The sequence below is a fragment of the Cricetulus griseus genome, chromosome 2, assembly GCF_003668045.3.
Source record: "Cricetulus griseus strain 17A/GY chromosome 2, alternate assembly CriGri-PICRH-1.0, whole genome shotgun sequence".
In the NCBI taxonomy this organism is placed as follows: domain Eukaryota; kingdom Metazoa; phylum Chordata; class Mammalia; order Rodentia; family Cricetidae; genus Cricetulus; species Cricetulus griseus.
In genome coordinates, this window is record NC_048595.1 from 302,162,162 (window position 1) to 302,188,750 (window position 26,589).

The window sequence follows — 26,589 nt, forward strand, 5'->3', positions numbered from 1 at the left end:
GCCTTTGCGCTGTGCGGACCGGGAGCAGGAGATCTGGGCAGCGTCACCGCGGCCTATCCGCGCTCCCTTCCGCATCCCCGCCCCTCTTTCGCGCCTCCTCCGGGGCTGAGTGGAGTACGCCGCACACTGCGGCAGCTCTGGGTCCGGACTGCCCCTGGGAGGCACACCCACCTCTCCCGGCCGCACCCCTGCGCAGCAGCATGTCCGCGCTTGAGTGGTACGCCCACAAGTCTCTGGGCGATGGCATCTTCTGGATTCAAGAGCGCTTCTACGAGTCAGGCAACCGCGCCAACATCTGGCTGGTGCGCGGCTCCGAGCAAGACGTGGTGATCGACACGGGCCTGGGGCTGCGCAGCCTCCCGGAGTACCTCTACTCCTCCGGCCTCTTGCAGGACTGCGGGGCTAAGGAGGATGCCGGGCGCCGGCCACTGCTGGCTGTGGCCACTCACGTGCACTTCGATCACTCCGGCGGGCTCTACCAGTTCGACCAGGTGGCTGTGCACCGCGCTGAGGCCGAGGCCCTGGCTCGAGGGGACAACTTTGAGACCGTGACCTGGCTCTCTGACAGCGAGGTGGTGCGAGCCCCCAGCCCTGGCTGGAGGGCCAGGCAGTTCCGAGTGCAGGCAGTGCAGCCGACCCTCATTCTGCAGGATGGTAATGGGCCCCCGCGGGCGTGCGCTGTCGTGGAGGGAGGGGTTTGGGGAGCGTGTGCAGCATGTTGCAGACCTCCATGGCCACCTTGGCATTGTTGGGGTACAGTGTGTCTCACCCTTTGCTGCGTGAAAGCCGGTTTGAGCAGAGCCAAGGCCCTGGCAGCCTTCTCTGCCCAGAGAAGCGCTCTGCAACTGTGTGGCTGTCTCTAAAAAGCTGGCACCACCCCCAATCAATTCCTTGTGTCGGCTACAGTAGTAACACTGCAGAGACTTGTGACTGGGGTTTTCCTTTCTTCCCCTAGCATGAGTCGAACATTTCCAGCTTTTGTAACGAGTAGGCTTTTAAGGAATGGCACCTTGAGAAAAGTGTTATGCTCTGTGCTTTGAGAACTGCTGCTTCATCTGCGTGCTCACCGCGGAGTGACTATGAGTCCCACCTGTAGGGTTAGAAAACTGGAGAGCTGTGGCTCCAGCCATTTCATCCACCCTCACCTTCAGATGGGTTTGTTCCTTATTATTGCTCCACAAGAAGAAAGGACGGCTTGATAGTGAACACAAACGTAGAAAAGTAGAATTATGACAAATATCTGGTCTGCATGAGAGCAAGGCCTAGAAAAGATCAATAAGGGAGTTGTTTGCGGTGGATCACGTATGTGTGCTACCGCAGACTTCATTCTCTTTGGTCCTATGAAATTGGCAGATACAGCAAAATAGAGTAGGACCCCAGGCCCCTTCTCTCCATGCAGTAATTGGACTAATTAGTGACAATGGCAATACTTGGTATATTATTTCATATTTTCTTTTGTAGGGTTTATTTTTAAATTTTATCCACATAATGTTGTGAAGTGAAGCCAGAGACCCTTGATTAAATGTCTTGCCTAGTGGCCACTGAGCAGTCATGGTCAAAGCTGGGACTTGAAGCAAAGCATAGTAGAGGAAAGCAAACAGATACTAATAAATCCTTCTTATACATTGCGATAATTGTTAGTAGATTATGGAAGTCAATTTTTCAATGTTAATCATTTTAATTGCCTATACACTCCTGTAATGTTTTTTTTAAAAAAATCGGTTGCATTATAATGATGCTTATTAAGAAATAAACAATATATAAATAAAATATTTTACAGAAATACAATTTTCAACAGGATATAATACATGATATTAAAAACAATGAAATTCTAGTCCCTTACACCCAACTGACAGGTCCCTTCATTAAAGCTTTAAGTCTAAAGATTTCTTTTTTTATTTTTTATTTTATTCTTTTATTAGTTCAAATAAGGAACAAGCTTGCTTCACATATCAATCCCTTCTCCCTCTCACTCCCCTCCCCCCAACATCCCACCTGCCCCTACCCATGCCCCCCCACTCGCCAGGCAGGGTAAGGCTCTCAAAAGGGGCTCCCCAAAGTCTACCACATCACTAAAGCGAAGACTGTAGGGATTGTTATGTGGAAGAGAGGCTGACTGAATATCCTGCCTGTGATCGTCTAGACCAGTTAGACACTGGGATTATACCATGGTAGTTCCCAGTTGGTGGTAAATCCTGATGCTTTAGGAGCTGGAGAAGTACTGTACACTACAGGTGTGTGGTGCTTTGAGCCTCGCTTTGAGGGCAACAGATGGCATTGTAGAAAGTCACTCCTCATTAAGACATAGATGCCTCACCCTCTCCAGCAGCATCTGGTCTCTCATCTCAGGAATATTAATTTCCTGTCTTCTGAAGGATGTGGGATGCTAGCTGGGTATTAACACAATCCAGATGTCTCGAAGGAGATGTAAGATACTCATATTAAAAATTCATATGTATTTGCACATGCACACTCATATGCAGCTGTAACAGAACAGCTCTGGTTAGAATACAAGTGGGCAAAGTCACTTACTACATTTCATTAAGTGAATTGATGATTTGCTGTCATGAAGAAGCATAAATCTTCACTGTATCTCTAACCTAAAAGCTACCATCTAAGTGAAGGTCAAAGAGGATAGCTATCTCATCTAGTGCATTAGCCTTGACAGAAAACAATGCCGTGTACTAATAGTGAAACAGTATCTTTCTATGAGAGCATTAGACCTGAGATTATACTACAGCCCAGGCCTTTTAGTTTTTTTAAATTTTTATTTTAGTTTTTTTTGTTTTTTCAAGACAGGGTTTCTCTGTGACTTTGGAGGTTGTCCTGGAACTAGCTCTTGTAGACCAGGATGGTCTCGAACTCACAGAGATCCACCTGCCTCTGCCTCTGCCTCCTGAGTGCTGGGATTAAAGGCATGTGTCACCAATGCCCGCTCTAGCCCAGGCCTTTTAAACTATAACATACCATTGTCTGTTTTTTACAATATTCTGGTGATTTCATTTCAAGTGATTTGTCCCTTTGTCTTCCTTATCCCTATTTAAACAGTTTGCTTAAAGTCACCAAGATAAATTAGCTCAGAGTAGAATGTCCATCTGGGACAGATAAGGCAGTTCCGCTTAACACAGCCCAGTAGCGGATGTTGTTTCAAACTTTGAGAGTCTGAAGTTCTAGTAGTTTGTTTTAGGCATATTTAAGTGCAACACAATTTGGAAAAATGTTCCCTGGTAATAATTCAATTCCATGTGCACAACAATGTCTAGGAGATGACTACATCGAAACTCTGTGAAGTACAAATGACATTTTTCTTAAAGATAGATTCTGTGGATTAACTGAGGAAACAGGCTCAAGATAAACAGGTTCATGATAAAGGTCTGGGGGAGGATAGTGCTATAGATTGAGACTAAGGAGATCAAGATGAGGGTCTGGGGGAGCCAGTGTAGCCTGACCACACAGATAACACAGAGGTCACCAGGTGATTAACCACATCTGTTCCAAGCCTTCTGGGTGGAAAACAGGTTATATGTCCCTCTCTTTGAAGGGACACTGTGTATTTAACATTCCTGCAAGGAACTACATACCTTCTACGTGGAACTAGCACTTTCATGAAGAGACTGTGACTTGAAGTCTAAATCTACATTGGCCAAAGGAACTATCTTGGATGGTAGAAATTAGATGTGACTGAGTGAACAGTTCTATCTCAAGAACCAATTCAGTTCCCATTATAATGTGTGCTTAGTGGGAATGAGGGAACACTAGCATAGGTGAAATAGATTGTAAGCATGTAATAAGTTCTTTAAAAGGATAGAGCCCTTCTGAAAGGAGTGCCTTCCCCCATTCAGTTAGCTCCTTCTCCAGGCATAGAAAATAAAGGATTTTCTTAACCAGGGGATACTCAGTGCAGTTGAGCTCAGAGATACGACATGGAGAACAGGGAACGAGTGTGAGAGTGTTCATGTACATTTCTTATTAGATACTCAGAAGAATGAGAGCCAAGCCTCCTGTTCCCCACCTGGTGGGGGAAGGGGTAGGAAATTAGAGAATTATAATATAATATAAGGGACATCTGATCTCTTGAGGAAAGAGGGAAGATGCCAGTATGGAGACAATCTGCCACCCCTGGCCTGTTCTCTACTGGCAAGCTTGCTTCTAGAGGTCCTATGTATATGCCTCAAGTGTCACTTTCCTTTTTACTCTTCAACAGGCAGCCAAGATTTTTGCCTGAGATCAACTATGCTGACTAGAAACTGTGATAATGACCCTGGTTTCCCAATCCCAGTAGATGATAAATGATTTTTGGCGCTGGAAAAATATTGTAAATTGTTGGTATGCGGTGCTTTAAGCCTTTGAAGGTGTGAAAAGAAAGCTGGACCGAATACTTGGAGGGTGATAGGAAAGAGCTCTTCATTAAGAGATGGGGGCCTCAAGCTTTCTAGCAAAGTTTCTGTTCAAAGATGCTAACACAGATCAAATGTCTTCTTCTTTTTTTTTTTTTTTTTTTTTTTTTTGGCTTTTCAAGACAGGGTTTCTATGTGTAACAGCTCTGGCTGTCCTGGAACTTGCTTTGTAGATCAGGCTGGCTTTGAACTCATAGATATCTGCCTGAGTGCTAGGATTAAAGGCATATGCTACCACCACCCAGCTAAAACCAAATAGCTTAACATTTAGCATAAATCAACTTGGAAGTTGGGGTGGAAATATCATCAGTGTTGTCTGAAAATAAACAAAGCTACTGGAGGGGTTTTCTCAAGGCAACAAGATGCTTTAAGGATGAAAGACAAACACTATCCACAAAGAGTTTAGGGAATTTAAAGCATACAACTCATTTTGTAGAAGATGAGGATACAGGTGCAAAAAGCAGATAGATAAAATGGACCCTGAGCAGGGGGAGGGAGACTAGGTGAATAGGGAGCAATTTGAAAGGCCAGCAATGGAGTAATAAGTGCAGATCATTCAGTTGAGGTGTAAGTAGAGCACAGAAGCAATCCAAAAGCATATCTAGCAATTGATAAGTATAAGATGTGCATTCAGATTTGCAGGAAAATGGATGGAACTAGAAGAAACCATTCTGAGCGAGGTAACCCAATCACAAAAAGACAAACATGATATGTACTCACTCATATGTGGATTTTAGACATAGAGTAAATGGTTACCAGCCTACAATCCACGTAGCCAGAGAAGCTAGTAAGCAAGGAGGACCCTAAGAGAGACATACATGGTCCCCTGGAGAAGGGGAAAGGGTCAAGATCCCCAGAGAAAATTGAGAGCATGGGAAGAGGGGGGAGGGAGCTACGAGAATGAGAAGGGAAGAAGAGGAAGGATGCAGAGGTCATAAGGGAGCAGAAAGGTTGAGTCAGGGGAAGAATAGAAGAAAGGATATGTGATAGGTAGGGTTTTAGTTGAGGGGGTGGTAGGGGAGGACGGGAGGGAGAAGAGAACTGGGATTGTCATGTAAAACAATCTTGTTTCTAATTCAAATAAAAAAAATAACTTAAAAAAAAAAAAGATGTGCATTCAGACTAAAAGACCCCACAGGGTTCCCAGCTCAGAGATGAAAACACATCCAAGTCAAGCACACAGTAAAAAATCCGAACATGGAGATAAAGACGACCCAACAGGCTTCCAGGAGATCAAAGAAGACCCAGCAGGTTGCCACAAGTTTAAACAAGGGCCAAATATTGGGATTGGAGCTGATTTAGAGCAGACATTTTGCTCGAGTAGCAATTGTCCCAGTCTTAGAACTTTGCATCCATCCCACTGTCAGCGAAGTTCTCACAAAAGCATTTCCCACATCTGTTACTTAGGAAACCACAGGGATATGGCCCTTACAAGGAAGGAATGAAGCCAACAGAGAGGAAGGCATTAAACATAAAAGCAAAACTCTAATGGAAAGGAAAATCGAAACAAAGCATCAACATAGCAGAGTGGATGCCCTGGTAATGATCATTTACAGGCATAGAGGGATCACAGTTCTGGAATTCTGTGTGGTGAGAAGATGTGAAATACATATGTGTGTAATGACAGAGAATGAAAAGCTAAAGATATAGAAAGCAATCAGTGGCATAAATTTTTAAATCAACAGAAATACATGCATGATATCACCGGACTATATCAAATTGATAATTCAAAAAATGTAATATAATCATCACTTGAAGACAACAATATTTTGTATCATTAACTATCAGAAGATGGAGCTAACATCACTTAAAATTGTCACCTTTAAGAGGTACACTGGAAGTAGAGAATGAGGCAAGGAAATGTCTCTTATGTTTTAAAGCCTTCAACGTCTTATTTCAAATATATGTCTATTTTTGTATTAAAAACTGCAATTGGAAAAGAGCTGTAGGATGCTACCATGGGAAAGGGTGTTTGAGAAGTCAAGAGATGGGGAGAAAGAGGGAGGAGAGAAGAAAGGGAAGGTCTCATAGGTGGCTGATCCTCATAAGAGGTTTCTAGGAAACACTGGTACCCAAGCACGTTTTAGCATATGGGAACCATTTTTAAACCACAGGGTAGAGCAGATCAAGTGATACTGGGCACCAAGGACACTGTGGTTGGTGTCCATTGTGCCTGGGGGTTATTTGACTTTTCATTAAGACATTTTGAGTATCACCTGGGTATTACTAAAGAATGGACTCCATTTTCTCATTGGTCCTTCTGAGCATAAAACTGCTCTCACACCACTCCCTTCTGTACATTTTTTGAATAATTGGTTTAGACTCAACTTGTACTGGCTAGTTTTATGTCACCTTGACACAAGCTATAGTCATCTGAGAGGAAGGTGCCTCAGTTGAGAAAGTGCCTCCATAAGATCAGGCTGTTGGGCATTTTCTTAATTAGTGATCAGTGGGGGAGTGACCAGCTTGTGGGCTGTGTTTCCATGCCTGGGCTGGTGGTCCTGGCTTTTATAAGAAAGCAGGCTGAGCAAGCAAATAAGGAGTACCTCTCCATGGTCTCTGCATCAGCTCCCACCTGCTGGTTCCTGCCCTGCTTCAATTCTTGCCCTCACTGCTTTTAATGATGAACTCTTCAAGTTAAGTTTAGTCAGAGTGTTTCATCACAGTGTTAGTAACCCTAAGACACAATAATACAACCCTAAGTTGTATTATTAAATCAACTTAACGATGATTTCTTTCCCTAACCCTGCCAGCATACAGTGAATGATGCTGGTTTTTAATTCTCAGAAATACTTTAAACTAGTAGAATCCTGACATCAAGGATAGAATTTGGAGAAATCTGGGGATGCTTCACACTATCTTTTTGTTTGTTTGTTTGTTTTTGTTTGTTTGTTTGTTTTTTGTTTTCTCTGTGTAGCTTTGGAGCCTATCCTGGCACTCGCTCTGGAGACCAGGGACCAGGCTAGCCTCGAACTCACAGAGATCCACCTGCCTCTGCCTCCCCAGTGTAGCCTCGAACTCACAGAGATCCACCTGCCTCTGCCTCCCCAGTGCTGGGATTAAAGTCGTGTGCCACCAACGCCCAGTTTTGCTTCACACTGTCTTAATGTCATTGCTGAGGTTTAAGTCAGGACCAGACAGGATGATGATGCAGTAATGAGACTTTTTTTTTTTTTTTTGGCCTGCTATAGATAGTACAGATGTTCTAGGACTTCAATAAGAAACAAAGTTTTTTTGAGAGCCTTCAACTCTGTACTTATGTATTTTGGGGATCATTGTTAGAAAAAGCATTAGGCATGACTGTGGTTCCAGAACTCTGGGGTTCCAAACAAACATTTGGGTAAATCTGTTAAAACCAGAAATTCATAGGACTTGATAGCCAACCCTTTAGATGTTGCAGGTATGATGCAGAAAAGGAAGCCTTACTGTTAAGGGACACTCAGGGTAACTACTGCAGTGAGTAAGATGAAGTTAGACTGTTAGATGTCAGGAGTTTTGCCTTTCTGCCTGCAGAAACACTGTTTTCACTTCAAGCTTCTTTACATGTTGGCATCCTGGATTGAGAAGCTCCCAGAACTTTTCAAACTGCAGATTCTTACACATCATCCTATATCTTATGGAATCAGAAATGGGTAGAACCCAAGTTCACAGTCTTACAAACCCTTCCTAGGACTTCAGTGCAAATTGAAGTTTGAAAAAAGCTGGTATAATTCACTGATTTTGAAAACTGCCCAATATCAAGAATCACCTAAAGGTTTCACAGCTTCCCAATCAGCCCTACTCTCTGGGAACCAAGCACTCAAACATGAACATATATTGCAGACAATTTGTATTCAGACTATAACATTGTATCTGTCATTTAGGCAGAAAAACAGTGTTTCTTTTTTAGCTTGTTGGAATTAGGTAGTGTGAGTCTTCCCACTTTATCTTTTTCATAATTGTCTTTATTGTTCTGGGCTGTATGCAGTTTTAGGGGCTTTTTATTTCTGTAGTTCTGTAGGTTAAACTCAGGCTCTCACAAATGCTAGGCATGAAATCTAGCCACAACTTCAGCCTTCATGTAAATTTTATAGTTAGATTTCTTTCTTTAAATTTTTTTAAACATTTATGTATTAGTCAGGGTTCTCTAGAGTCATAGAACTTATGGAATAAATCTCTCTCTCTCTCTCTCTATATATATATATATATATATATATGTATATATATATATATATATATTGGAATGACATAGGCTTCAGTCTTACTAATCCAACAGTGGCTAGCTGTGAATAGGGAGTCCAACAATCCAGTAGTTGCTCAGTCCCATGAGGCTGGGTGTCTCAGCTGGTCTTGAGTGTCTGTTGGAATCCTGAGGTAGTAGGCTTCAATAGCAGAGAAGGAATGGATGTGCTAGCAAGGCAAAGGAAAGCATGTAAAAAAAAAAAAGAATGAACCCTTCTGACAGGCAGTGGTGGTGCATGCCTTTAATCCCAGCACTCAGGAGGCAGAGACAGGCAGATCTCCATAGACCAGCCTGGTCTACAAGAGCTAGTTCCAGGACAGCCAGAGCTCAGAGCTACACAGAGGAAACCCTGTCTCTCTCGAAAAAACAAACAAACAAACAAACAAACAAAAACAACAACAACAAAAAGAATGAAACCTTCCTTCTATAGGTTTCCTGCATAAGGTGTAGCCCAGATTAAAGGTGTGCCTTCTCACCTCAAGGTCTGGATTAAAGGTGTGTATCTTCTAGCCTCAAGATCTAGATCAAAGGCGCATTGTCTTGCCTCAAGTTCTGGATCACAGGTGTGACCTCCATGTCTAGACTGTAGTTCACTTCAGACAACCAAGAACAGCCGCCACAATGCCTATTGAAACAACTCTATGAAATAGATTCTACTGTTATTTTTATTTTATAGATTGAAATGTTCCAAGGGAGGGAGGGAGGGAGAGAGAGAGTGACAAGATTATAACCCCACACGTCAAGTGATGAGTCTAGAAGCATATAGCTTGGGCTGTGGAGGAGGAAGATGGCAATGGTTAGGTGTAATGACAGACATTTACTGGTACGCTGACAGACATTCAAAGTGAAACTATTATAACATCTAAACTAAATATTCTGTAAGGCATGAACTGTTATTCCCAGTTTGGAAGTGTACAAACTGATGGATTGGTTAGATACCCTGTCTGGGTTAGAGCTAGGAAGGAAATTATAAAGGATCTGATGCCTATGCCCTAACACTTCCCATTTCCTTTCAATTCTGTAAATTAGTTTTATGATTAGCATACAAAGAAATGGCTTTCATTGTGACATTTTAGTACTTTGCTCTTATTTGACACTCACCACCCACAAACACACACACATACTCTACTTCCCCATCTCCAGTCATGTTCAGATTTTTCATTGTGATTGTGGTGAATCTGCACAAAACATTATAGCAGCCACAAACCACATGTGACTGTCGAAATACAACTTGAAAGGAAAACAGATTAAAATTCAAATTTTTGTCTTAATTGCACCTCATTTCAAGTAGTTCTCAGATTCAGAACTGGCCCCCAAAGAGTGTTTCAGCCACTGCAGAAAGCTGTAGTAATACAACACTGGGTCTTCAATTTATCTCTGTTTCTTTCTTACCATGCCCCAGCTGGGGCTTGAACCTATGATCTCATACATGTTAGATAAATTTTCTACTACTGAGCTACATCCCAGCTCTCTTGTTTTGCTTTCATTTTTATATTTTGAGACAAAATCTCACTAAATTTTGCAGGCTGGCCTTAAAGTTATTCAGAAAGCTAGGCCAGCTTTGCTGTTGTGACATTTCTACCTCAGCCCCCCTCCATGGTAGCTAGGAACAGAGCCCTGTACCACCATGCCTGCCTGTGAACATCTTTCTCTTGCCTGAGTATTCTTTTAAAACTAGTTTATTTAAATTTATTTTATGTGCATTGGTGTGAAGGTGTTAGATCTCCTGGAACTGGAGTTATAGACAGTTGTGAGCTGCCATGTGGGTGCTGGGAATTGAACCTGGGTCCTCTGGAAGAACAGCCAGTGCTCTTAACCACTGAGTCACCTCTCCAGCCCCATGTTCTTTTTTTTTTTTTAAATGAGTTTTTGATTATTCTTTGTAGTATACAGAAATATGGCTTTTAGTTTGTTGTGGTTTGAGTTTTTGATTTTGGTTTTTGTTTCATTTTCATTTTGGGGTGTGTGTGTGTGTGTGTGTGTGTGTGTGTGTGTGTGTGTGTGTGTGTATGTGTGTGTGTGTGTGTATGTGTGTGTTTGTGGTCACCTAATACCTTATAGTAACATCTCTCAACCTGTGGATCTCAACCCCTTCAGGTGTGGAATGACCCTCTCACAGGGTCCTGCATATCAGATATTTACAATATAATTCTTAATAGTAACAAAATTACAATTATAAAGTAGCAACAAAATAATTTTATGGTTGGGGGTCACTACAACATGAAGAAGTATATTAAGGGATCCCAGCATTAGGAAGGTTAAAAATCACTGCCTATAGCATTCCCCACCTTTGTCTTTCTCACAGTTCTTTGGCTTTCTTCATTGCACAGTATAGGAGGCATGTAGGGCCTCGTGTTCACAGATAAGCACCTGGGAAACCAGGAATGTTAAACAAACAGGGTTGTCTCTTCTAGGAGAGATGTATAACCTGTTTTCTGCCCAGAAGGCTGGGAGCAGATGTTGCTTAGTGACCCTTACACTCTATCTGGGTGGCCATATCAGTCCTCCAAAGACCTTTATCTTGGGTTTGTTTGTCTTGTCAATGGCCCAACCCCCCTCAGACCCTTATCTCGATCCTGTTTTCCTTAGTTAATCTATACAACCTATCTTTATGGAAAATGTCACTTGTACTTCTCTAAAAATTTTGACATAATCATGTCTTAAGCTTTGCTGTGTGCATGGGGATTGAGTTCAACATCACCAGAGAACATTTTCCCCCCCAAATTGTGTTGTGCTTAAATATGCCTAAAATAAACTACCTGGAGTCAGACTCAAAAATTTGACCCAACAGTAGCAACTGAGTTGTGTTGAAGCCACCTACCTTCTTGTCTCTCGAAAACTGTTACTCTGCTGGCTGTGGTGGCCACAGAGACCCCACAGCATAGTATTTCTTTATATTCGGTCATATCACCTATAAACAAAGATAGAATCTCTTTGTAATGCTCATGACTTTACTTCCATTTTCTTGATTATCGAAGTGGCAGGGTTTCAAGTGTCATGCTCCTGCCTTATAAGGAAAACATTTAGTCATTACTGTTAAGAGAAATGCTGCCTGCAGGTATTCCAAAGTGCTGATTATCAAATTCAGGACCTTCCCATCTGTGTCTACTTGACTGGAAGTTTGCTGAGGATTTCATAAATTTTTTGGTTTGTATTATGAGATAATTTCATAGCTGTTTTCCTCCCCGTCCTCCACCACCACCACTGCCTCCTCATCGTCCCCCTCCCCCTCCTCCTCTCCTCCTCTCTCTCCCCTACCAACACTGCCTTCTCCTCCTTGTTTTTAGGGACAGTCTCAAGGTAGTCCAAACTAACCCATCTCATGGAATACTTCGAGGAGTTGATTTTAGTTTTTCTTTAAAGGTGTGGTAGACATGAGCAGTGAATCTGTCTTGAGCTTATCTTTTTGTTTGTTTGTTTTTATTTTTTTTCTTCCTCAAAATTTTATTTTATTTTTGATGGTAAAACTTTTTTTTTCTTAGCAGATTTTTTTTATTTGAATTAGAAACAAGATTGTTTTACATGACAGTCCCAGTTCCCTTCTCCCTTCCGTCATCCCCTACCACCCCCCTCCCAACTAAAACCCTACTTATCATATATCCTTTCTGCTGTCCCTGGATGGTGAGGCCTTCCATAGGGTGTCATCAGAGTCTATTGTATCCTTTGGGATAGGGCCTAGGCCCACCCCAATGTGTCTTGGCTCAGGGAGTATTCCTCTGTGTGGAATGGGCTCCCAAAGTCCATACCTGTGCTAGGGATAAGTACTGAGCTACTACAGGAGGTCCCATAGATTTCCGAGGTTTCCTGGATCAGTACCATGCTGGTATCCTATCTATCAGTCTGGGGAGCAAGAGTTCCCTGATTTTCAGCTGTTTTTGTGGGTTTCACCAGCCTGGTCTGGACCTCTTTGCTCTTCACTCATCCTTCTCTGAATCTGGATTCCAGTTCAGTTCAGTGATTGGTTGTGGGTGTCTGCTTCTACTTCCACTAGCTCCTGGATGAGGGCTATCAGGTGGCATATAAGTCAGTCATCAATCTCATTATCAGGGGAGGGCATTTAAGGTAGCCTCTCCTTTGTTGCTTAGATTGTTAGCTGGTGTCATCTTTGTAGATCTCCAGACATTTCCCTAGTGCCTAATTTCTCTGTAAACCTAAAATGTCTCTCTCTATTATGGAATCTCCATTCTTGTTATCTTCTAATCTTCCCCTGACTCAAACCTGCTGCTCCCTCATGTTCTCTTCATCCCTCCTCTTATCTATCCCCTTCTCATTCTTGTAGCTCCCTGCCCCCTTTTTCCATGCTCCCAATTTGCTCAGCAGATCTTGACCCTTTCCCCTTCTCCAGGGGACCTTGTATGTCTCTTTTAGGGTCCTCCTTGTTTACTAGCTTCTCTGGCAGTGTGGATTGTAAGCTGGCAATCCTTTAATCTATGTCTAAAATCCGCATATGAGTGAGTACATACCATGTTTGTCTTTTTGTGATTGGGTTACCTCACTCAGAATGGTTTCTTCGAGTTCCATCCATTCTCCTGTAAATTTCAAGATTCCATTGTTTTTTTCCGCTAAGTAGTACTCCATTGTGTAAATATACCACATTTTCTCTATCCATTCTTCCATTGAGGGACATCTAGGCTGCTTCCACTTTTTGGCTATTACAAATAGTGCTGCTGTGAACATCATTGAACAGATGTCCTTGTTGTATGAATGTGCTTCTTTGGGGTATATGCCTAAGAGTGGAATTGCTCGATCTTGTGGTAGACTGATTCCCATTTTCTTGAGGAGTCACCATACTGATTTCCAAAGTGGCTGTACAAGTTGGCATTCCCACCAGCAGTGGAGAATTGTTCCCCTTTCTCCACATCCTCTCCAGCATAAACTGTCATTGGTGTTTTTGATTTTGGCCATTCTGACAGGAGTAAGATGGTATCTCAGAGTTGTTTTGATTTGCATTTCCCTGATGGCTAAGGATGTTGAACATTTATGTCTTTCAGCCATTTTAGATTCCTCTATTGAGAATTGTCTATATAGTTCTGTACTCCACTTTTTAATTTGATTGTTTAGTGTTTTGGAGACTAGCTTCTTGAGTTCTTTGTATATTTTGGAGATCAGCCCTCTGTCAGATGAGGGGTTGGTGAATATGTTTTCCCAGTCTGTGGGCTGCCATTTTGTCTTGCTGACTGTGTCTTTTGCCTTACAGAAGCTTCTCAGTTTCAGGACGTCCCATTTATCAATTTGTTATCTCAGTGTTTGTGTTACTGGTGTAATGTTCAGGAAGCGATCTCCCATACCAATTAATTCAAGGGTATTTCCCACTTTATCTTCTAATAGGTTCAGTGTGGCTGGATTTATGTCGAGGTCTTTGATCCATTTTGACTTAAGTTTTATGCATGGCGATAGGCTTGGGTCTATATGCAGTCTTCTACATGTCCACATCCAGTTATGCCAGCACCATTTGTTGAAGATGTTCTCTTTGTTCCATCGTATAGATTTGGATTGTTTGTCAAAAATCAGGTGTGTCGGTTAATAGTTTTCAACCCTAATCCATTGGTCTATCTGTCTATTTTTGTGCCAATACCAAGCTGTTTTTAGGACTATAGCTCTGCAATAGAACTTGAAGTCAGGGATGGTGATGCCTCCAGAAGTTCCTTTATTGTACAGGGTTGTTTTGGCTATCCTGGGTCTTTTGTTTCTCCATATAAAGTTGAGAATTGTTTTTTCAAGGTCTGTGAAGAATTGTGTTGGGATTTTGATGGGATTGCATTGAATCTGTAGATTGCTTTTGGCAAGATTGCCATTTTTACTATGTTGATCCTACCTATCCAAGAGCATGGGAGATCTTTCCATTTTCTGGTATCTTCTTTAATTTCTTTCTTTAGAGACTCAAAATTCTTATGGTACAGGTCTTTCACATTTTTGGTTAGTGTTACCCCAAGGTATTTTATGTTGTTTGTGGTAATTGTAAAGGGTGATGTTTCTCTGATTTCTTTCTCCACCAATGTGTCATTGGTATATAGTAGGGCTATAGATTTTTTTGAGTTAATCTTGTATCCTGCCATTTTGCTGAAGGTGTTTATCAGCTTTAGGAGTTCCCTGGTAGAGTTTTTTGGGTCACTAATGTAGACTATCATATTGTCTGAAAAATATGAGAGTTTGACTTCTTCCTTTCCGATTTGTATTCCCTTGATCTCCTTTTGTTGTCTTACTGCTCTAGCTAGAACTTCAAGGACAATATTGAAGAGGTATGGAGAGAGTGGACAGCCTTGTCTTGTCCCTGATTTTAGAGGAATTGTATTGAGTTTCTCTCCATTTAATTTGATGTTGGCTGTTGGTTTGCTGTATATTGCTTTTATTGTCTTTTGTTATGTACCTGTTATCCCTGATTTCTCCAAGACCTTTATCATGAAGGGGTGTTGGATTTTGTCAAAGGCTTTTTCGGCATCTAGTGAGATGATCATGTGGTTTTTTTTTTTCCCTCAGTCTGTTTATATGGTTGATTACATTGATGGATTTTCATATGTTGAACCATCCTTGCATCCCTGGGATGAAGCCTACTTGATCATGGTGGATGATTTCTCTGATGTGTTCTTGGATTCTTTTTGCCAGTATTCTATTGAGAATTTTTGCATCAATGTTCATGAGGGATATAGGTCTGTAGTTTTCTTTCTTAGTTTTGTCTTTATGTGGCTTGGGTATCAAAGTTATTGAAGCCTCATGAAAAGAATTTGGCAATGGCCCTTCTGTTTCTGTTGTGTGGAATACTTTGAGGAGAATTAGTATTAGTTGTTCCTTGAATTTCTGGTAGAATTCTGCAATGAAGCCATCTGGCCCTGGGCTTTTTCTTTGTCTTTCTTTCTTTCTTTCTTTCTTTCTTTCTTTCTTTCTTTCTTTCTTTCTTTTCTTTCTTTCTTTTTTTTTTTTTTTGGTTGGGAGACTTCTGATAACTGCTTCTATTTCATTAGGGGTTATAGGTCTATTTAAGGTGCATTTCTATTCTTGATTTAATTTTGGTAAGTGAAATCTGTCCAGAAAATTGTCCATTTCCTTTAGATTTTCAAATTTTGAGGAATATAGGTTTTCAAAGTATGACCTGATGGTTCTCTGGATTTCCTCTGTGTCTGTTGTTATGTCCCCCTTTTCACTCCTGATTTTATTAATTTCATGTTCACTCTCTGCTGTTTGGTAAGTTTGGATAAAGGTTTGTCTATCTTGTTGATTTTTCTTGAAGAACCAACTCTTCGTTATATTCAGTTGTGCTGTTAATTCTCTAATGTGATTATTCTCCTGCTTCTTCATGTGGGCACTTAGTGCTATGAACTTTCCTCTTAGCACTGCTTTCAAAGTGTCCCATAGGTTTGGGTATGTTGTGTCCACATTCTCATTGAATTCTAGAAAATCTTTAATTTCTTTTTTTATTACTTCCTCGACCCAGGAATTGTGCAATTTGGTGTTACTTAATTTCCATGAGTTTGTAGGTTTTCTGTAATTCGTGTTGTTGTTGAATTCTAACTTTAAAGCATGGTGGTCTGATAAGATACAGGGGGTTATTTCAATTTTTATGTACATATTGAGGTTTGCTATGTTGCCAAGTATGTGGTCGATTTTAGAGAAGGTTCTATGTGGCGCTGAGAAGAAGGTAAATTGTTTTGTATTTGGATGGAATGTTCTGTAGATATGTTAAGTCCAATTGCGCCATAACTTCTATTAGTTCCTTTGTTTCTTTGTTAAGTTTTTGTCTGGTGTTCCTGTCCAGTGGTGAGAGTGGTGTGATGAAGTCCCCCACTATAAGTGTGTGCAGTTTTATGTGTGATTTGAGTTTTAGTAATGTTTCTTTTACAAATGTGGATGCCTTTGTATTTGGGGCATAAATGTTCAGAATTGTGACTTCATCTTGTTTGATTTCTCCTGTGATGAGTAGGAAGTAACCTCCTTCATCTCTTTTGATTGATTTTAGTTTAAGTCCAATTTGTTGGATGTTAGGATTGCTACCCGCACTTGTTTCTTGGGTCCATTTGATTGGAAAATCTTTTCCCAACCTTTAATTCTTAAGTACCATCTGTCTTTGAAGTTGAGGTGTGTTTCTTGTATGCAGCAGAAGGATGGGTTCTGTCTTCTTACCCATTCTGCTAATTTGTGTCTTTTTATAGGTGAGTTAAGACCATTAGTGTTGAGGGATATTAATGACCATTGATTGTTCATTCTTGTTTGTTTTTGATTTGGTGATGGTTGCGAAATTATGTGTGGGATTCTATCCCCTTTTCCTTTTGGCTATTGGTAAAGTGGGATTATCTATTGCCTATATTTTTCTGGTTGTAGTTAACTTCCTTGGGTTGCAGTTTTCCTTCCAGAACTTTCTGTAGGGCTGGATTGGTGGATATGTATTGTTTGAATCTGGTTTTGTCGTGGAATATCTTGCTTTCTCCATCTATATTGATTGAAAGCTTTGCTGGGTATAGTAGTCTGGCCTGGCATCCATAGTCTCTTAATATAGGTAGAATATCCAGGACCTTCTGGCTTTCAGAGTTTCCATGGAAAAGTCAGGTGCAATTCTGATAGGTTTGCCTTTATAAGCTGCTTGACCTTTTTCCTTTGCTGCTCTTAATGTTTTCTCTTTATTCTCTATGTCTGTTGTTTTGATTATTATGTGATGAGGAGACCTTTTTTTTTTTTTTGGTTCAGTCTATTTGGTGTTCTGAAGTCTTCTTGGATTTTCATTGTTATGCCTTTATTTAGTTTGGGAAAGTTTTCTTCTATGATTTTGTTGAATATGTTTTCTGCGCCTTTGAATTGGATTTCTTCACCTTTTTCTATACCTATTCTTCTTAGGTTTGGTCTTTTCACGGTATCCCATATTTCCTGGATATTTTGTGTTAGGGATTTGTTGGACTTAAGATTTTCTTTGGTTGATGAGTCTATTTCTAGTGCATCTTCAACTCCTGAGATTCTCTCTTCCATCTCTTGTATTCTGTTGGTTATGCTTGAATCTGTAGTTCCTGATCGTTTACCCAGCTTTTCTATTTTCAGCATTCCCTCAGATTGTGCTTTCTTTGTTGTCTCTATTTCAGTTTTTAAGTCTTGAACTGTTTCCTTGAGAGATTTGTTGATATCTTGTATGTTTTGCTTTGTTTTTTCTTCCATTTCTTTAAGGGATTTTCTCATGTCCTCTTTGAGGTCCTCTATCATTTTCATGAAGATGTTTTTAAGCTCATTCTCTTCTGGTTCATCTGCAATGTGATGTTCAGGTCTTGCTGGTGTTTGGTTCCTAATCTCTGGTGATGTCATATTGGGTTTTCTGTTGTTGAATGTGCTTTTACCTTGTCCTCTTCTCATCCTTTGTTCTGGTGGGTGTAGCAGGAGTCTCTTCCTCTCCTGGTGGGTATGGGACCAAGGTTCCCTTCTGGTAGATGCAAACAGTTCCAATATTCTGATGTCTGTCCTCTTGTCATGGATGGAGGTGGCACTGTTACGGGGGCCTTGGCAGTGTCTGGGTGTGTTGGATCTCGCCGCCGAGTTTGGATCCAGTGAGCAGTCCCCTGGAGTCAGATGTTTCCTAGCAGGGTTGATCAACTGGAATGGGAAACAGCCCCTGGCCTACCTGGGCTGGTGGATGGAGACGGGATTGGCCTGCCTGGAGCTTTTCATGTTGGAAATATCTTTATTATTGCTCTGACCTTGGCTTTATATACCCATTTAGGTTGTTTATATTTTCTTGATTAAATTTTGGTGGGTCATTTGTGTGTTTTCAAAAGTACTCCCTAATTTTATTGATATCTTCTTTAATGCCCCCTTTTCATCTGTAATTTTATAAATTTAGGGCTGATCTTTCTCTGGACAAAGTTATCAAAGGGTTAATTGATCTTGTTTATTTGGTATTTCAAAGAACCAGTCCTCTTTTTTTAATGCCTTCTTTCTATTCTTTTGATTTCTGTTTCATTAAATTTCTGCCCCAATCTTTTCTTTCTCCCCATTACTGCTCTTGGGTCTGTCTTGTTCTTGTTTTATTAAGACCTTTGTGTGCATCATTGAATGCTTGTGGTCACTCTAAGTTTTCAGTGTAATCTCTCACATTTATTTTGTCTTTCCTCTTAGAACTTCTTATGTTGTTGTTTTTGTTTTCATTTAATTCTAAGATTGGAACTTTTTTTTATTTTATGTATATGGGTGTGTTATCTACATATGTGTCTCTGTAACCACAAAGGTCCAGAAAAGGGTAACAGAGCTCCTCTTGGACTGGAGTTACATGTGGTTATGAGCATGTGTGTACTGGGAATAGAACATGGGTATTCTGGAAGACCAGCTAGTGCTCTTAACTGCTGAGCCATTTCCCCAGCCCCAGTTTAGAATTTGATTGTGTTGTCTATAACCCACTGGTCATTCAGAAGCATGTTGTGCAGTCCCCATTTATTTGCATAGTCTCTGCCATTTCTCTTGTTATTGGTTTGCAGCTTTATTCAATTATAATTTGATAAGATGAAAACAATTATTTCTTTTTTTATATATTTGTAGAGACTCACATTATGACCTAAAATATGATTTATGTTAAAGAGGGTTTCTTGGGCTGCTCAGAAGAATGTGAAAAAAAAGATTAATATTCTATAGTTGTTCATTTGACATATAGTGTAGATACTGACATTTCTTTATGGGCTTTTAGTATTGATGGCCTCTCTAAAGATAAGTAATACATGAAGCTATCCCCATTATTTACCAGGACCCACTTGTCCTTTTATGTCTGTTAATGTTTGTTGTATACATTGAGAGCCTCCATATCTGATGCATGTGTAGCTTCAATTATTCTGTCTTCTTGGTTAATTGTTCCCTTCATTGATATGTACTGAAGTGCTTTATCACTTCTGATTGATTCTGGCTTGAAGTCTGTCTTATTCAATACAAGTGTAGCTAGGCCAGCTTCTTTGGGGCTTCCATTTGCTGGGTACCCAATTCTTATCCTTCCACTCTCACCCGTGTCTTTACCAGTGAGGTGTGTTTCTTTTAGACTACATATAAGTCAATCGTAGTCTTTAATCCAAACAGCTAATACAGACCTTTAAATTGTAGAGTTAAGACCATTTACATTTAGGTTTACTACATAGAGTTTCCTAATTTCTGTCATTTCATTGGTTGTTTTACCAGCTGATTGTGTTGTTGTTTGTTATTTTCTTTCTCCCCTATACCAATTAAGGGTTTGAGGGTTGACTAATTTGGTTATGATTGATCATTGCCTATTTTGTCTTCATTCATCTGTTTCTGTCATAAATGTATTCCTTCCTGTGTTATGGTGGCTGATCCTGTATTCCTTCTCTATGATTTAAATTCAGATATATTATGCAATGCTGGCTTGTTGGTAATGAATTTCTTTAAGTTGTGTAGGTATTGCAAGAGCAGCAAGTTCTCTTAATTGCTTAACCACTTCTCTTGTCCCAATTCCTACATTCCTTATTATTAATCTTTAAAAAGTTTTATGCATATTTCTGTTAGATGTATATGTGTACATGTGTGAATAGAGGCCAGAGGTCAACATCTTTTAAGTGTATTCTTCAATTTGTGTCCATCTCATCTTTTAAGACAGGGTCTTTTACTGAACCTGATGCTCAACAATTGGCTAGACTGTCTGGCTGGAAAACTCTAGGAACCTTCCTGTCTCCATCATCCTATGCTCTGCTACCAATGCATGCAACCATACCCAGCTTTATTGAATGGGTCCTGAGGATCCAACCTCTGGTCCTCGTACTTTTGTGGCAAGCATTGTGACTAATTTAACTCTCCATTTAGCTTAATCCACATTTGTGTTTGATTTTCTCTATCTTCTTATGATAGCATCTTTAGAATTGATCTCAATACTTAATACTGTATACAGCAAGCATTTAAAGCAATTTTAAATACTGTGTTACCAGTTTCCACAAATTTTGGTGTTTTGATTTTATTACTTCAACCCAGTACACTTAATTCCTTTTGATTTCATAAGCTGGGTAAAAATGTGGTGGTTATATCTATGGACATTTCCCATATTCATTTTTGCTCTCTCTTTAATTTATTAGTATTTTTGGTTATTTAAGATGCACCACAAAGTATCTGCTCATTATTTCAAATAACTCTAATTATGTTATGGCCAGAGGGTATATTCTGCATGATTTTATTCCTTTAAAATTTATTGAAACTTGATTTATGTCTTTGCATTATAGACAAATAAATATTACATGTATAATCAAAAGAACATTATTTCTATGGTTGTAAATTGTTTTATATGTCAATTATATTAACTTAATTAGTAAGTGTTGTCTTGGTCTTCTGTACACTGATTAACTTTCTCTTGTTTTATGAATTATTCAGAGAAGGATTTTTAGTTCTGTAGGTAAAGTTATTTAGTGGTTTAGTTTGGTCTTTTTGAGAAAGGCTTTCACTTGGTAGCTCAGGATAGCTTGGAAATCACTGTTTCCCAAGATAACTTTGCGCTGAGGCCGAACTCTTGCCTCATTTTCTCAATTGCTGAGATTGTAGGTAGGAGACATCACCCCTAGCTGAATTTTTAGTTTTCTCGTCTTGCATTTTTCTTGTTGGATTTAGCTCAATAAACATATAATTTTGTTTTTGTTTTTGTTTTTTAGTGTATTGATCTTATGTATCTTCATAAAATCTACTTCTTCTCTTTGGACATTTTTCTTAGGCAAAAAAAATCCATTTGTCTTACATTAATATAGCCATCCTAATTCTCATATCATTGATGTTTATGTGTCATAACATTTTCATGATTTATGTCCTTGAATTTATAAGATGCTCTCTTGGCAACTTTGTATGCCTAGCTTTTTAATCCATCTCTGACTGTGATTAGGGGATTTCCCCATTCATATGTAAATGACACAGTTGGCTTTAGGTCTGCTCTTTTCATGGCTGTATGTTATTTAGTGTTCTTTCAGTTCTTTATTGTTTTCCTTTTATGCTTATCAAATCTTGATTTTTTTCTTTATTAGCTTTTAGCTACAGTTCATTAATTTTCTTCCTACGATTTATTTGCAATACAGATTGCAGTAAGAATCTTTTTATGTATAGTGATTTACTTTGAGTTAGTACTTGATTTAATCCCAGTGAAACAACAATTTTCCTTCTCCTATATACCACCATTTCCCCCTGACTGTCAATAATTGTGAGGTATCTGAGAGTATATCCAGTTTGGATGGCCTCGGTTAAGCCTGAAGAAGTTTAACTGGAGTAACAGAAGGTGTGAGGTTCCTGGGTGAGAAACAAGCATGAAGGGTTTATTGTTGGTAGAAATAGCATTACCAAGAGCATCTCCACATGCACTTTTTCCTCAAGCCCTAAATGGCACAAGACAGCATAAAAGGCAAAGTGTGATGCATTTCACTAAAACAACACTCACAGACGGCTGCCAGGATAGTGATACCACACCTGTATGGTGTAGAGTAGATTTCATGGTCCCATGAGTTTGGAAAATTATACAGCTGTGTTTATATATATCTGCAATGTTGCTTGCATATTAATAGCTCTAGGAAGCTTACCCAAAAGAAATATTAATTTTCTTTAATAATTTGACCACAGAATAATCATTTTCAAATTTTTGTTTTAATAACCTACAGAGGTAGCATTTGATATTAGTTACTTGGCAAAATGTAATCTGACAAATACTGGTCTATGAAACAACAGAAATAAGGGGCTGGAGAGATGGCTCACTAGTTAAGAGCACTCACTACTCTTCCAGAGGTCCTGAGTTCAATTCCCAGCAACCACATGGTGGCTCACAACCATCTGCACTGAGATCTGGTGCCCTCTTCTGGTGTGCAAGCATGCATGTAGATAACTGTATAAATAATAAATGAATAAAATCTTTAAAAAAAACAGAAATAAAATAGAGGCCACTCATTCGTTAGGATTTATTTTTATTGTTTTTTTAATTAGGTGTAGGCGTGTCTACTTGTGGGTATGTGCATGCAAGCACAGATGCTCATGGGGGCAGTGGGGTGGGATCTCACTGTAGCTGGAACTGACTAACATGGGTTGGGTGCTGAGAACTGAACTTGAGTCCTCTAGAAGAGCAGCAAGTGCTCTTAATCACTGAGCTGTTGCTCCAGCCCCAAGGCTACCTATATTTAAATTAGCATTAAGAAACACTGTATTGGGGGCCAGAGATTGACCCATTCAGTAAAGGGCTTGCCATTCAAACACAGAGAACTATGTTTGATTCCCAATACCTGTGAAATAATCCAGTAGTAATGTGTGCCTAGAATCCTGGCACTGAAGAGGCAGAAACAGGATCCCTGGAGTACACTGGCCAGTTAGCCTTGCCTAATTAATGAGCTCCAGGTTCAGTCTCAAAACATAAGGGTGAAAGCAATAAAGATACCTTTGGCCCCTACACACATATGCATGCATGAATATGTACACACCTGTGTGCCACACATGTACACACACAGAGAGATACGCACACACAAATATAATCTTTGTGGAATTGAAAGTAAAGCTAATGTCATCATCAATTTCCTATAAACTTATTTAATGCTCTTCTGTTTTGTTCAATGATGAAAGTCAAGTATACTGTGATACATTTATTGGTACCTTTTATTTCTGTTTGTAGGGGATGTAATCAACCTTGGCGACAGACAGCTGACTGTTATGCACATGCCAGGTCACTCCAGAGGCAGTATTTGCTTACATGACAAAGACCGGAAGGTTCTCTTCAGTGGTGATGTGGTATATGATGGATCGCTGATTGACTGGCTCCCGTACAGCAGGATAAGTGACTATGTCGGAACTTGTGAACGTCTCATAGAGTTAGTGGACACAGGTCTTGTGGAGAAGGTGCTTCCTGGGCACTTCAATACCTTTGGTGCTGAAAGGCTTTTTCGTTTAGCATCTAACTATATTTCAAAAGCTGGAATATGCCACAAAGTATCTACTTTTGCCATGAGGTCTCTTGCAAGTTTAGCCCTCCGTGTAACAAATTCTAGGACCTCACCCTAGTATCTGTACTGATCATTTGCTGGCATTAACTGTGTAGATTAACCCAGTTCCCTTGTGTTGTTTAAAACGGTAACTAGTGAGCATTTCAAAAAGTGCTTTTATATAATCATATTGTATAATAGAGAAGAAGAGAATCAAGAATGAGGAAGCCAAAAAAAAAAAAAAAAAAAGAAAGAAAAGAAAAGAAAAAAACAAGCAGTCTTTGCTTTGTATGTTTTTTTGTTTCCCAAGGAAGAAGCCACTTAAATGAGCTTGTAGTTGACCAGTGCTGTCATTTCAGTGTTTGCTTTGGAAATGCTGTGGGGTGATGTAGGCAGCAAGGATACACCCACTGCAGCACAAAGACCTGCCCTTGCTCCTCCTCAGTGTACTTCCCAGGATGCCCAGGCGGACTCAAATGCAGTTCTATGCTTGCGCTTCATACTTGGTTTTATTTCTGTATTTTATGTAAAGATAAAGTTTCTTAGATTCAAAAACAAAGTAGACCTCAATATAAATTTGCATTTAGAATGACAGCTAAAACATCCCATATTTGTGATACTGGATTTTATGCCTCCTTTTTTATTTTTCTTATTCTTTGTATAAGACATAACATGCTATATAATTTAATGTATGAACAGTGCAATGAATTTTTGTCTTATTGCAAAGCTTTAAATATAAATTGCAGAGTGCTTCAATAAAACACTACTGTTTGTTATTGTGTAAGTAATATTTTCAGTCATGAAAGTGAAATTCAAACGTGTGTAACCTAACTTCAGATTGTCAGATTTCTTAAAAGGACACTGTCAGGCAAATTTGAAAATATACACATTGAGAATAATATTTTATTATATCCTATTTTAGTATTAATAGCTATTATAAACAAAATTTTCTGATTAAATAGCAACTTCAGTATTCTGTCATGTTTCACAGTACCAAAACAATTCCTGATGTCTCTGACATCTTAATGTAAACTATTGTTTTGATTGATACAACATGTATACATACCACAGAAGGATTTTTAAATTAATTGCAATGTATGTGTTATGTATTGATAGAACAAATGGCCTTCTTATTATCCTGATTCACAACACCTGTCCCTGCTCAGTATTCTTTGTCATGAACAAAAACAAGTCTATGTTTGTATGTCATAGAAAACATGAAAACACTATTCTGTGATACTAGGTAAAGTATTTGGGTTTGGTGCTTTTAATAATAATTTATCAAAAAGTCTTTTGAAGTATTTCATAAAAGTTTTTAAAACAGTTTACCACTACCTTTTTATTATTGACATTTTATTATTGACATTTTATTATTGATATTCTAGACCAAACAGATCAACTTTTGGAAATCAGATTGTTTAATATTGGGAAAAAATAGCAGTTCTTGTTTTGTGTCAAGTTATGTAACTTTTTACCCTTCAAACACCCAGGTTATTTAATTTTTTTATTCTTTCAGTAGGCACATGTGTACAAGTGTGAGTGCACACACATACACATACAGGCATACACACAGTCACACACATACATACACAGCACTGTGCTAAACAATATAGGGGGTTTGAAAGTGAGAAAATACATTATAGCTGAATGTTAAAGTCCACAACCCCCCCCAAAATAATATAGGTAAGTTGAAGTTAATATAAATGATGCTTAAATGTAAAGGATATAAGGAAGGGTGTGAAATAGGGGAAGGGGAAATGCCCTGGAAAGGGGGGTGGGGGTTGAGTCAGACTTGGAGAGAGGCTGGGGAAGACGTGAGCCTCAGGCTTCAAAAATTGCTGAATGGACTAGCCTATTCTTCATGACCATATAAATTTAACTTTCTGAAATCTCATTTCTTCTAAGTACCTTGTATTTAGCATGACAAAGATGGGTCTGTGATAGTATATGTGATTGTATCTGTATATATTCTTAGAGGCAGATGTACTGAGCGATCACATTCCACCATGTAAACCTTTGCTGAGAGTCAGAAAGGAGTCCATGACTGGCTCAGATATACATTGTCATGAGTAGACTGTCTGTCATGGTTCTTCAAGATGGTGGGTCTGTTTCAACTGATGACACAGTACTGAGAAAAGAGATTGGTTCAGGGCAACTATAATCACTTAGTAAGCCTTAAATATAGCCATTATTTTTGTATCAGCAGCACAAAATAAAGCCAAAAGTCCTTAATCATTGACTGTTTTATCATATTTTAGTATTTGTTTAAGATCAGGAGAGAGTAGGCATTAAGTTTTATTAGGAAAAATTTATTCCAGATGAGATATTTCCCTATTTATTAAAAGTGCAATTTTCAGTATAAGTTGTTATTTTTGTTGATTTCCCCAATCTTTCAATTTTTTCAATGGAAGATTGTGATATTCCAGTATTGTTGCCATATGGAAGTAAATTCATACTCATTTAGTATTCATGATACATTTTAAATTTGCATCCTAGTTCTAGCACCAAGAGATAATTGACTAGTGTCATATACAACATGGACTAGGAACAAAGCTAGTAACTGAACACAGGTTTGCCTGCTACCAAACTGTGCCCTCTCTTAAACCTGCACAATCTATAGAATTGACCACATATATTTTTTACTTTCCAACATGTCATATATGGGAAGAACAAATCAAACAATATCAAATCCTAATAGCATTTTTAGAATATAAAAAAGATATATTTTCACCCTGACAGTGACCCTTGATTTATGATTTTTGGAAATAGACTATTGTGAATGTAACTCAAAGTTGTCAAAATGTTAGACATTTCAAAAAAATTTTCTTATTTATATTGCTAATAATGAACTCGTAGACTTTCACTTTCTTTGCTTAATTAATGTCTCCTTTTAAGTGAAAAGCTTAAAACAAACTGAAACCTTGTGTGCTATGCTGATGTAGTTGAATAAATGGTTATGTATATTTGTTCTTATATGGATAGTAATATGAATGTGACATGCACAAATTGTCCTATAATTTTCCAATAAGTATATGTAAACATTGGTGTGATAACTATTAAAGTGGCCGTTTATTTCAGTGTA

The 26,589-nt window shown here is 39.2% G+C and overlaps 1 protein-coding gene across 1 annotated transcript; it reads left to right on the forward strand.

Annotated features, from left to right (window-relative positions):
• The first annotated feature begins 72 nt into the window (after positions 1-72).
• On the forward strand, positions 73-26,589 carry Mblac2 (metallo-beta-lactamase domain containing 2). Its single transcript, XM_027401796.1, has 2 exons — positions 73-654; positions 23,201-26,589. Exons 1-2 carry the CDS (start codon positions 201-203, stop codon positions 23,584-23,586), a joined length of 840 nt encoding a protein of 279 aa, XP_027257597.1. The 5' UTR covers positions 73-200; the 3' UTR covers positions 23,587-26,589.